This window comes from Gopherus evgoodei, chromosome 4, assembly GCF_007399415.2.
Source record: "Gopherus evgoodei ecotype Sinaloan lineage chromosome 4, rGopEvg1_v1.p, whole genome shotgun sequence".
NCBI lineage: Eukaryota > Metazoa > Chordata > Testudines > Testudinidae > Gopherus > Gopherus evgoodei.
In genome coordinates this window covers 138350093-138363352 of record NC_044325.1, presented here as the reverse complement: position 1 = coordinate 138363352, position 13260 = coordinate 138350093, and the positions used below count along the sequence as shown (strand labels likewise).

At 50.3% G+C, this 13260-nt stretch overlaps 1 protein-coding gene and 1 long non-coding RNA gene across 4 annotated transcripts in view; one reads left to right on the top strand and one right to left on the bottom strand.

The window, feature by feature from the left end:
- Positions 1-1087: 1087 nt before the first annotated feature.
- Positions 1088-13188, bottom strand: LOC115650851. The gene is made up of 3 exons (XR_004000233.1): positions 10799-13188; positions 8130-8221; positions 1088-1366 (listed from the first exon to the last, which is right to left on the bottom strand). It is a non-coding gene; the product is annotated as an uncharacterized LOC115650851 (long non-coding RNA).
- The window catches only part of PACSIN1 (protein kinase C and casein kinase substrate in neurons 1), a 53576-nt gene continuing 47995 nt past the window's right edge, over positions 7680-13260 (top strand). The window contains exon 1 of one of the 3 annotated variants that reach the window (XM_030561338.1): positions 7680-8023. In XM_030561338.1, coding sequence (XP_030417198.1) covers positions 7769-8023 — 255 coding nt within the window. In that variant the 5' untranslated portion in view covers positions 7680-7768. The remainder of the gene's footprint in view (positions 8024-13260) is intronic. The other 2 variants (XM_030561339.1, XM_030561341.1) reach the window with 2 other exon arrangements.

Genomic DNA, 13260 nt, shown 5'->3' with positions numbered 1-13260 from the left:
AATTTTAACCTCTATAGACAGCCATGCATAGTGATGGCACTACAATGGGGAGCTACCACCATTAATAAACATTAAATACTATAAAAATCTATAGCTGTAGTCACACACTGGGAATTTGAACCTGTTGTTCCAGGGAGGTGCTGGCCCTTCAAACCCAGTACAAATCTAACCGCTGGAAGTGAGAAGAGTGGAGTTGTTTCCTGTCCCCAAGCGCAGCAGATTCAGTGAAGAGAAGACACAGATTTCAGTGCTATGATGAAAACAGAATCCAGCGTAGACTCTGCAGGGGGGGTTTAGATTAAAATGGTTTGTCAAAATCCTCAGACTCTTTTAATCAGGTCAGTGCAAAATGATGTGCCTCAAAGGGTTTATTGTTTGGAGCCTCATTTCTATGCAGCTTTCTGGACGGGAGATATCCCTGGATCCCCTTCTGTCAGCTCAGAGTCTGCAGCACTCCCCAGAGCCAGTCATTCAAACAGCTCGAGATGGGACAACGGCCATTGTAGCTGTGCAGGATACATCCACGTTTATGCCTGCAGTCCTGCCTGCCTCGGCTGCAGTAGCACACACGACACAGTCACATAAACCCTCCTCGTGTTCTGTGGGAAGGACACCTCGTCTTTCACACTCTGTCTTGGCGGGTGTTTACAACCCAGACACTTTTCTCACTGTGAGGGCAGATTTCCTTGGCACCCTCATAGGCTCACAGTCCTTGTGGCAGAGCAGTAGTGTGATCCATGCCCACCCACCCACAGGCCCCCTGCAGACAAAAAGAAGGCGTCTGGTACTGTAGGAAATGTGGATCAAATTCTAAAGGCCAATTAATACTGAGGAGGCGATGGATGCTGCCCACAAAACCCTTTACAGCCCCACCTGACTTACAAAGCCAAGCAACACAGGGTGAGATTTTCCAAAGCTCTCGGTGTTGGCCTAACTCCTCCACTCCTTTTGCAGTCAAGGATGAACTCTCCCATTGATGCCAGTGGGAGCTGAGTTAGGCTAGTGCGAGACACTTGAAACCCCGCCACCACCTGGCCCTGGGTATCCAGAGGTAAGACAGAGAGCCCAATAATATCACCAGTTCAGCACTACCTATGTGAGGGTCTCAAAGCACTTTACTAGTGTTAATAAGCTTAGCCTCACAACCTCCACGAGAGATGGGAAAGTATTGTCCCTATTTCACAGATAAGAGAAACTGAGGCAGAAAGAAGGGAAGTGACTTGACCCAGTGTTACCCAAGACGTCTGTGGCAGAGCTAGGCATAGAACTTCAGATTCATAGACTGGACTGCAGACGCCACCAACAGTCTCACTCAGAGCCGACTCTGCGTTCTCTTCATTTATCTCCTCTGCCTCCTGTTCTTCCCCTGTATTTGCATTTTCAGAAAAACATAATTAGGGTGTATGTAGATGTGCTCAGGTTTTTTTATTGGGCATGACTGAATCTTCTCTTTCCTCCTGCATTTTAATACAGCTAAATGCAAAGTTAAACGTCAGGGAACAAGGAATGCAGGTCACACTTTACAGAACGGGTGACTACTGGATCTTGGAAAGCAGTGCCTCTGGAAAGGCTCTAGGGGTCACAGTGGACAAGCAATTGAACATGCACTCCCTGTGTGACGATGGGGCAGAAAGAGCTAAAATGAACTTTAGTGTATAAACAGGGGAGTAAGCGAGTCAGAGGAGAGTGATGATTTTACCTCTCTATACAGCATTGGTGAGACCAATACTGGATACTGTGTCCAGTCCTGGTGCCCATGTTTCTTAAAGCATTGAACAGTTGGAGAGGGTGTAGAATAAAAGATGGAGAAATGATGTAAAGGCTGAAGAAAATGCCTGACAGCGAGTGATTTAAACAGCTCGGTCTGTTTATCTTGTCAAAAAGAAGATTGAGAGGTGACTTGATTACAGTGTATAAGTACCTTCCTGCGGAGAAAATAGCAGGCACTAAAGGGCCCTCTAATCTAGCCGAGGAAGGCAGAACAAGAACCAATGGCTGGAAGCTGAAGCCAGACACATTCAGACTGGGAATAAGGCATGCATTTTTAACAGCGTGGGTGATGAACCATGGGAACAAACTACCGAGGGAAGGGGTGGATTCTCCATCTCTTGAAGCCTTTGTATCAGGACTGGAGACCTTTCTGGAAGAGCCTCTGTAGCCAAGCACAAGTTACTGGTCTCAATACAGGGGTAAATGGGTGGAATTTAATGGCCTGCACTGTGCAGGAGGTCAGACTAGAATAGATGATCTAACTGTTCCCTCTGGCCTTAAACGCTCTGAATCCTCCTCTTCTGCTAAACATCCCCTCTCCTTTCCCAGTTCTGCTGGTGAATGAGTGTCCCTCTGCCTCCCTGGCAAGCAAAGGGAGAGTGCTCCGGCTGGAAACAACCAATTGAAACACCATTCACTCCAAGACTCCTTCCTCAGCAGACTCTCTACTCCTGCCTTTCTGCTCCGCCTTCTTCATCAGAGGAAGGCCTGCAGGCCACCACAGTGGGGAGAGCTGCTGCGGTGGGTGAGTCGACAACACTGCTGTGAATTCACAGGTTACACTTGCACTGCAGTCCTGCTCAGGAGCAGATTTACACGGCATGAGGCCCCCAACGACAGGGGCCCCCCCCCAAAATGCAGGACAAAAATCTGACAACCTGCCCCCGAGTCCCAGCTGACAGCACAGCAGGGCTCAGGTAGGCAGGCTGCCTGCATGCTGTGGCTTGTGGCCCCGCACCGCTCCCGGAAGCAGCCGGCTGCTGGCACATCTCTGTGCATCCCTGGAGGGGAGGGGGTGTCTCCACGTGCTGCCCCCAACCCAAGCACCAACTCCACAGCTCCCACTGGCTGGGAATTGTGGCCAATGGGAGCTGTGGGGGTGGCGCCTGCAGGCAGCGGCACACAGAGACCCCCTGGTCCTCCCGCCTAGGAGCGGCTGCCGGAGGGGTATGTGTGCTGGTCACTTTCGGAGCCATGCTGCCCTCCCCAACCCCCTCTCACACCCCAAACCCCTGCCCCAGCCTGCACCCCACACCCAAACTTCCTCCCAGACCCCGCACCCCTCACCCCCTCCCACGGGGGAGATAAGAGAGAATGTTTTTCTTGGCTGGGTCCCAAGGGGGGGGGGCCACAAAAAATGAAGCTGCACCCAGGGCCCCACTATCTATAAATCCGCCACTGGTCCTGCTGTATCCTGCGGACTTTCCCCTGCCATTCACAGGTGAGATAGCCGATCTTCCCAGACTCCTGGGGAAAACAGGGCAGCGGCTGAGAAGGGGAAGGAGCTGGAACTGACTAACAGCGAGGTTGACCGGTACAGTTCCCTGGCTATGGTTTAATATGCGATTCCCTTACAGTGCTGAGAGTTTCTGCCCTGAGAGTTGCTTATTTTGGCTCATGCTTGTGCCACAAGACAGACAGAACCTTGTTGCTTTCAGCATAGACAGAGATCGATCAAACTCCAAGGCTCAGTATGAGGTAGGTGAGAAAAAACATAAGCATGCATTACACACTGCGACTGCAGCAGGATGGGCGTCTGCTGTCAGGCATGCATGTTATAAAATGCGTGCAATGGGAAAGCCTTCCCCTGCAGTGTAGCCATGCCTCCCCTGTCAGCAACTTGGGGCACATTTCATGCACTAAGCAAGGCTGGGCCCGCTTGGTGCTCAGAAAGGAGACCTAGAAGGAGAACACAGGGGCTGCAGGAAGCTGCACTGCCAATTCAGTTCTGTCATTCAGGTCAGAACCTGCCCCTGCCCCTGCCCCTGCCCCAATGTATTATTAAGGGGGACCAATGTTTCTAGAACAGCAGCCTTGAAGACGAGATGCAAAACTAGGGCTCTGACTGCTTGCCAGGCCCACATATGAGGGCTAGCTCATACGTCCCAACATTTCAAGAGGCTAAGGCAAGGCCAGGCTGATCACCACCAATTCCTGCGGAGACAAGCCTGCTGCAGCCACTGGTCCCCGTGCCTCACCCACTGAGTTTGTGCCATGCTCAGCTTCCACCCCTCCAGTCAGGCCCACCCAGGTGCAGCATCACTCCCCATCCAAAGCTCCCCTGCAACCACTGAGCATGCGTGGTGGTGGGACTGAACAAGGAGGAGCGGGCAAAGCAGCTGCTCTCCCTGGCTCTGCCCCTGCCAATGGTCCGCACCAGGGTAATGTGTGTCTGGCTGCAAGCAGCACCGAATGCAGGAAATGTTCTACTTCAAGCAGGACAGGAGGCCAAAGCGGAACAGGCCTGTGAAACCAGGGACTGCAGAGTTGCCAACGCTGTATTTCAGAAATAAAGGACTGTTTTCTTAGCACCCCCACCCCACCCCAGCCTTCCTCCTGATATTAATTATTATCATCATCATTTTGGAATCTCCTGGAGGGACAGAGTCACCAGCACGGATGTGCTCAAACAGTCCAGTATACCCAGCATGCAAACACTCCTCAAACAGAGATGCCTCCGCTGGCTTGGGCACGTGTGCTGAATGACTGATGGGCCCATCCCAAAGGATATTCTCTATGGTGATATGGCATTGGGAAAAAGACCCAAACATTGCGTTTCAAGGATACGTGCAAGCGAGACCTCAGAGAAATGGACATGGATGTAGACAAATGGGCAGATCACACTCAAGACTGCAGCCTTTGGAAACAAGAGCTAAACAAAGGTCTCTGGAGTTACGAGAGGAAGCTGTCCAGCTTCTCAGAGGAGAAAGCAGAGGCAAAAGGGTAGAAACATCACATTGAAACGTGACAGATGCAGCAGAGATTGTCTCTCTCAAGTGGGTCTCTTCAGCCACGTTCGCGGAGGTCATAAAACCAACTAAGTAAATTCTTTACCACTCAGGGGCGCATACCTATGGTCTCTCAAGACTGAAGGATGTCTACTAATACATCATTTATAATAATGCTAAGCAGCACTCACCTACATTCGCCAGGGGTATTTCTGCTGCTTTCTGCAGCTCACGTTCTTGTTGTACAGAGATGAAAAAATAAGGATCATCCCTTGTAATAAGGGCCTGTCGGCAACCCAAGGCAAGAGGTGTGGGAGCTCGTCACATAGCAAACTTCATCGCCCCTTTGTCTGCTGGTTAAATACTTCATGGGTGTTGTTTTATACTGGCCATGCATGGGATTTGGGGGATTTTTGAGTACAGACGCTGGGTCAGCTTCTGCTCTTGGCTACTGCGATGTATTGAAAACTATGTCCAAATTACAAGCTGTCACTTTATGTTTTAAGGTTTTTCCTGCTCCTGCTTCCTGGCTAGGGGGCTCTGTGTGGAAGTATGCAATCTAGACCAAACAGCAGTCTGTTTGCAGGCAGACAGCTTTGAATAAGGTGGGATGAGTTGTTCCTCTCTGGCTTTCTCTCTGTGTTTTATCCTTCCGAATGGTAAGAAATAAAGTTGTGTTATGTTGCAAACTTCCAGCAAGAGTATTTATATTTTTCTCTAACTTATGTTTGTATGATGTGAACATAGCAGTTACCTCGGCATAAAACCGTAGCAATGCCACTGACTTCACTCGATTTATATCGGGGAGAGAACAGAATTCTCCCTACAGACTTAAAGAGGTTCTGCTAACCATTTTGTAGGCTTTACTTTCTATTCTCCAAACGCAGCTACACCCATCTTCCTCTTAAGTATTCAGAGTAATGCAGGCCAAAAGGTCTCTCCTGTACTAGGGAGAATTATAATCAAAACTACCACTAGAGGGCATTAAAATACTATTGTCCAGATCAGGGGTCAGCAACCTTTCAGAAGTGATGTGCCGAGTCTTCATTTATTCTCTGTAATTTAAGGTTTCGCGTGCCGGTAATACATTTTAACGTTTTTAGAAGGTCTCTTTCTCTAAGTCTATAATATATAACTAAACTATTGTTGTATGTCAAGTAAATAAGGTTTTTAAAATGTTTAGGAAGCTTCATTTAAAATTAAATTAAAATGCAGAGCCCCCTGAACCGGTGGCCAGGACCTTGGCAGTGTGAGTGCCACTGAAAATCAGCTCGTGTGCCACCCTCAGCACGCGTGCCATAGGTTGCCTACCCCTGGTCCAGATTCTCCTCTCGCAGTGGGTTTACACCTGTGGAGCAGTTGCTTGCAATCAACACCAGCAGAATGATTTCCTCATGTTTAGTGTAGTTGTAGCCATGACAATCCCAGGATATTAGAGACACAAGGTGGGTGAGGTAATATCTTTTATTGGACCAACTTCTGTTGGTGAGAGAGAGAAGCCTTCGGGCACACAGAGCTCTGAAGAAGAAGAGCTCCGTGTGGCTCGAAAGCTCGACTCTCTCTCTCTCTCACCAACAGAACTTGGTCCAATAAAAGATATTACCTCACCCACCTTGTTTTCCTGATATTTAGCCATCTACAGGAAATGCCCATTTGCACATTCAGTCACCCAGTTTGTGCACATATCATGGGTGGCTGAAGCCTGGCTGTTCACTGCCCTGCATCGAGCACAGTTATTTATATATATGCAAAGAGAGAGTAAAACGCTGCTCTGGTACTTTGGTAGCTTTTCACACCCTCTTTGAACAGGTGTAGGGGGCTCCGCAAGACGCAAGGCCACAGAGCCAGGCCCTGCACACACAGGTGCAGGCGTGTGTGCATTTTTGCACGTTGACCTTGGAGCTATGCATGTAAATACCTGGCCCCCAGAATGTAACACTGCACCTAGTTGCATAGTAGTTGATTTCACAGGGTGAACAGCAAGATTGATTTCCCTTCCTGGTCAATACTGAGCTCACCTAAGTCATTATTTACTGCTCGGGCCAATAAATATTGCAGTTCCCCTCACTCGAAGACAAAAGGACCCATTGTGCACTCTGTCAGCTAGCACAACCCTACTGATTTCCCTGGGTTGCATCGGAGTAAGAGCAGAATTTGGCCTAGCCCCTGCTCATTGTCCATTACATTTGATTCATGATCCAGAATTCCTGACCCAAACAAGGGAGATAACATCAGGTCCAGGTGTGACAGAGCAAGGTCTGACCCCAGGAGATGAAGAGAGGATGAGAGCTGCTCTCTGGCTCTGTATCCACCACCTCTACAAGGCAGAATAGCAATAGGAGGGAACAGTGTCTATTTACACTGTATGTATTATAGTAGCCCCAGGAACAGAGAAATCTATCTAAGCAAGGGAGAGAACTGTGCATGGCTCAGAAAGCAGGATAGTGGGGATAAGAGGGCCAGCCTTAAGGATGAGAAATGACAGCAAATGTTTGGGGTCCCAAGTTTTAGACCCAAGCTGGGCCCCCCAGCAGAATGAGTGGAACTAGAAGGTGTGGCCACATCCCACCCATTCTCCCTCTGCCTGCACAGAGGGGACTGGAGAGAGGCTTCATCAGGTGCTAGTGAAAGCTGGTCTGGGAGCTGAGACTCTGACCATGAGGGGGAGGGAGCGAGAGGTGTGGGAGTGGGAGCAGGGGGAAAGGGAGCAGGATGGGGTGATGGGGAATAAGGAAATGGGAGGGGAAAGGAGAGACAGTGATGGGGAAGGAGGGGGAAAGAGAGTGTGAGCGAGAAAATGAGGGGAGGGCAATGGGAAAAGAAGGAAAGTAAAAGTACGTGAGGACGACGAGAGGAGGGAAAAGGAAAAAGGAGCAGCAGGAAGGAGAGAGAAAGTGAGGGAGAGAGATAGTGAAAGGGAACTGTATGTGAGAGGGAGAAAAGGAGGGAGGGGGGACCGTCCCTCCCAGGAAAGGCAGAGCACGGCTCTAAGCATATTCACTGCCTTTTCTGCAGTACTGTTTTCACTTTGTGCTGCTGGGCGAGTCATCATGCAGGGCCCAGGCGGGGATTGGCTGGCTAAAAATGCCTCTCTAATCTGCGTGCTGATCTTTACCCCCCTCCTCCCCATCTGCTGTGACCTTCCTGCCAATGTGCAGAGCGAGAGAAGGACCCAGCAGGCGTCCCTGGCAGCTGGATCCTATACAGTAGGGGAGGCAGCCAGCCGGCAGGGCCTTCTGCCTGACAGGTGCTGGGACCTCGCCTTTCCACCAGCCTCCCATGGTCTCCACTGTCACTTCTCAAAGGTAAGTCATGGGCTGCGCTCTGATCTCTTGTGGGCAGCGGGACCGTGGTTTGAGGCTGGCATGTAAGGCTTTCTAACTGGTGACTACACCGGCATACCATGCTAACCTTGGCTGGGATGAGGGGCCAGGATTGGCGGGGGGCGTGTGGCTCGCACATTCCTCCAGTCGACCTGCTCTGCGACTCGCCCTAGAAAACACCTGGGAAGAGAGAGAGGAGGCTAAGGGAGGCCTGTAACTTTCCACTGGGATGGGCTGGTGTCAGGTGGCTGCAGAGAGCCATTAAACAGGGTGAGGTCCTGCTCCGAATGATGGGGCAGCTGGCATTTCATTCCTGTCCACACAGATGAGTGCAGGAGTAAGACACACGGGGGCAGCTCCACTTGTTGTGTTTCCACTACACAAGCCTGTGCAGCAGGGAATTTCCTGCTCTGCTGTCTGAAGTTGCTTGGGGCTGCTCAGCTCAGAGGCCATTTACCTTACCCCTTTTGTGGCCTCCCAGAGTCTTTGCTGGCCTGAAAATGATCTAAGGCCCCAAGGCTCAGATATACATAGAGCATTGTAACACTTCAATACAGGGGCCAAAGACAGAAAATGACAATGAGGGATGTGTTGTCATAGGGGCTACATCTATAAGACACTTACAGGACTCCAGTAGGAGCTGTGTGCACTCAGCGTCTGGCAGCATCAGGCCTATAATGATTGTAGAAAGAGCAGAGAGCTTATAACATATGTAGTATGTAATATCTACCATGGACAGTATTATATAGTGTGTACTAAGAACACTGGGCTGTATATTATGCACCATGAATCACACATTGAGCCTGTAAGATGTTACCTAGAGTCAAATTCTGGAAGATGCTGGTTAGAAAACCCCACACACCAACCTCGGGGACTCAAGGATGAGATGGGATGGGAGTGTCCCTATTATGGCTTCCCCTGCAGAGACCCCTCTGCACACCCCCACCATGACAAAAGCAGAAGGGCAGGACCTTGGGATCACAGGGAAGGATCTGCATATTTATGTGACTATGCCCCTGATCCATCAACAGCCCATGCAAACAGATTATTCCAGGGGAAAGGAGCTGTTGCTGGCTGGGATACAAGCACCCCCAAATGTTGATCTTGCAGCAGACACATGCACTTGTTATGGGGCCATTTTCCATAGGACCAGAATTTGGTCCATAGAACTACACAGGTGGCATCCAAAACCTCACCTTTTTGGATGGCTGTGATTATGGTTTGCTCTCTCCCTTCTCCTGGGTGCCATCTCAGAGGTGAAAACCTGGCCCCGTTTTGAGATCAGCTGTTCTGCAGTTAGGAAGCAGGCACCCTTGAGCATTCCAGCATCTGGCACTCTCAGGTTGCTGCCTTTTTACATTCCCAGCCATTTCTGATGGGGTCACACAGAATATAGGAAACAGACTAGAAACAAAAATGTGAAACTGACCAGGCTGGGGTTCCTGTCACAGCTGAGTGAAGACACAGGAAACAAACAGCACCAATGGTGATGAGTATCTAGATTTTTAAAGTTCCTTCAGTTTGCGTTAGGCCTTGCTGGCATCTGGTCTGCACTTGATTTGCATGCCTGCTTCATGCCAGATCAGTTCAAGCTACACGACTTTGCCACTTACACCCTGGTGTAAATTATACAGTCGGGGCTTAGTCCTCAATCGCACCAATTTTCTGCCTCCCAGGATTCTGGGGCTGCCCAGAGGTTAAACCAGCCCCTAATATACATTAGTGTAGCCCCAGGGCTGCACTAAATTCTGCTCAACATTGCCGCAATCCAGCCGTGCTTGCATCCATTTGATGCTCTGTCCCTTCCCTGGCCTGCCCTCTAGGTGGATTGGAGGAAGTGGATTGCATGAAGCTGGAGCCGCACAGAGGGGATTCAACCTGAACAGGGGCTCTGGCACTAGGTGTAAGAGACCACTGAATTGGGCCCCTGATTTCTGAACCAGACAGAAAGTCCCATATTAAGGTTTTTGGGAGCCTAAAATTAGCCCCTCCCAAAATCTGGATTCGGACTGATATTCTAAATGTAGAATTTAGGCACCTTTCTCTGTAGCCAGAGTTTGAGGCCTGGACTCAGTGGGTTGAACTGTGCTCTCTGTTTCACTAGTGCAAACCAACAGTAACTCCACTGGAGTCACTAGGGTTACACTGGAGGAAGAATAGGCATGAGATGGGAATCAGGCTCAGTGTCCCTGATCAGCTACGGATGGTGCAGCCAGGGCCGGCTCCAGGCACCAGCTTATCAAGCAGGTGCTTGGGGCGGCAACTCGGGAGTGGGGCGGCAGTTTCAGGGATTCGGCAGCAATTCGGCGGAGGGTCCCTCACTCCTGCTCGGAGCAAAGGACCTCCCGCTGAATTGCCGCAGATTGCTATTGCGATCACAGCTTTTTTTTTTTTTTTTTTTGGCTGCTTGGGGCGGCCAAACCCCTGGAGCCGGCCCTGGGTGCAGCAGTGCTTATTTTGTGCCAGGGCTTGGCAGGGCTGAGCCCTGCCACCTCTAGGCTTGGCAGGTCAGAGCCCCGGCACCTTTGAGCTTGCTGCATATGTTATGAATTGTTTGAGCCCTGGCACCTCTTTCATCACAGATTAAGCACTGTGGTTAAGTGAGCAAAACTGAAAGATCCAGGGCAGAACAGCTTGCTGAGGCAAACAACTGGAAGACATTAAACAACCCAATAGACTAGGAAATTCCCCAGCTGTGCTGGCAGTGGAGGGAGATGACACAAAAGAGATCAGCAGAAAATCGCCATCATTCCTTACCCTAGGCAACTATAGCAGGTATGATCATCCCAGGTCAGGCTGTCTTTGGCTGGCTGGTCTCCCTAGGCTGGCTTTGGTATTCGATCTCCGTTTCCAGTGTCAGAAAACCCCATTCCCTGACAATTGTTGTCTAGAGACTCTATGGCCTAGACATGTCAGCTGAATGCGGGCGCAGGCTCTGGCTGTAATCTGAACTGGCTTCTCCAGTGACACATTAGGCTCCGTCTTCAGGCTGCGGCCTGTATCAGAGACTCCAGGGTGCATTACTACCTGCTGCTTAGTATCCATGGGCTCTCACTGGGCCTGTATCATATATCCCAGCTCGGTGCTGCTGACTCATGCTTAACATACACAGGCTGCAAGTGCAGGTAGTATTAGCAGCTGTCCTCTGTGGCAAGTGTAACCAAGGGGAGCCATTATCACTCTCCTTTCACATCAATACTGCTGCAGCATTTGATCTGGGATATTTGTGTGAAGCAGGAGCTGGTAGGGGAGTCATCAAGGTCTCTCCGTGCACACACAGCAGGTGCATGGAGCGAGGAGAGCTCTCTGTGCCACTGCGCTGGACAGAGCTCTGCTTCCTCGCTGGCCAATGGCAGTGCTGCTAGGCCTTTACGTTCTCCAGTCACCGGCCGCACACGGTGCTACCCATTCACTTTCTCTGCCCTGTCTGTAAGAGGCTGGGCAGTGATTGCCTGCAATACCCTCCCTAGGTAACATGCCTATTGGGAAAGGGCTAAGCAGGTTCTACTGACTCACCATTGCAGGTAGTTACCTCCTTAGATACAAGGGAGGTGGATGTGGCTCTCTGAGGAGAGAACAGGATCTAGGGTGCGGGCTGAGCCATCCAAATGGAGGAGCCCTGGGAGCAGACAGGCCTGGGGAGAAGGTCTGAGGTGATCTTGATATTCTATTACTGTTACTTCCCTCATGAATAAAGCCAAAGCCCAGGCAGGGGGTGAGTTTGTACTTGACGCGGTGCGTGGGCTGTGTTTATAGAGCAGGTCGGGAAAGGCACCTGCATGCACTCTTCTTAATGGTACAGACTCCGTTAGCTACTTTGCTTCGTGAATGCAGGTCACTTCCACCTATTCATGGCACTTGCTCTGTTATTGATGCTATCACTGCAGCTATAGAAATGTGATAGCTCTCAGACAGAGAGATGCTAGTGGAGTCTGAGGACACTACCTGGACTGGCCTTTGGGGTTAAGACTTTACCAAGTCATCCTGGTTGAAATTCACCGCCTCGCTACCTCTGGTACTGACCTGGCCCCCATCACTGGAGTATCTGAGCACCTTCCAGTCTCTAGTATAATTATGATCCTTACTCCTACAAGCAGAGCAGGGCAATTGTCTGCATAGTACAGATGGGGAACTGAGGCACAGAGACTGAATGACTTGCCCAAGGTCACACAGGGGGTCTATAAACTGTGTCTTCCCAAACCTAGGCAATTACCCTAACACCCCCACATACACACACACACTTGCACACAGACTCCAAGCAAATGGGCTTTGTACAGGGAAATTCAATGGAGCTGGGCAGAGACAGGCAGGATTCAGTGCAGCCATAGACAGTTGTCTGAAATAGTAGCCACGCCCCATTTACATTGCCTTCATCTGAGTTTCCAGGCATTCGATCCATCTTGAGTGTAGCTTGAGTGAACACTGGGACAGCCGATTCAGGCCCCACCTCCCTGCTGCCCGAGGAGATGGCTTGCTCAGGCAGTGCCATGGCAGGGAACTGGAAAAGGGAGCAAGAAGAGGCCTCTGAGGAAGATTAAAGCAACAAGATCATCAGCTCAGCCATATCAGGTGCCTGGTGAAATGGTGCTGACCCACCCTGCTGGGCTGGGACCTTCCTGTCCCTTATCTGAACTGTCTCCTCCAGTTGACAAGTGCCTGTCACAACCAGTCAGGCCAGCCCACCTGATCTTTTTCAACCACATTTGCTTTGGCCTTGTTTCCTGGAGGACTGGTGATTAATAGGTGGCTAGTGCTGATAAAGCTGTCCAGGGAGGCAGGATAGACTTAATAGTGAAAGCATTGCGAAATGCAGGCTAGGTGGTTGCTGTGCATTGTGGGAAACTATCAATTAGCTATGTGTGAGAGAGAGAAAGAATGAGTGAGTAACAGAAGAAGAGAGAAAGGCAGGGGGAGAGCAGCAGAGAGATAAAGAGAATGAGAAAGACACAGAGAAGATGTGTCTACACTAAGAGCCTGGAATTGCACCAGGTCTGAATTTAGCCCTAGGTGGAAACCGCTGCTGAAATGTTAATGGCCCTAAGTGGCTGATTCCTGAACCTCTCCAGCTCGTCCCTCACAGAATCATTTTGGCACATCCATGCACCATGCATCTGCCAGCCATGGCAGTTCCCAGTGCATTTTCAGACTCCCGAAGCACCTCTCCCACAGCACCTGGTGTTGCTTCGAGCAGTGTTTCTCAAAGGGCCAGTCTGGGAACT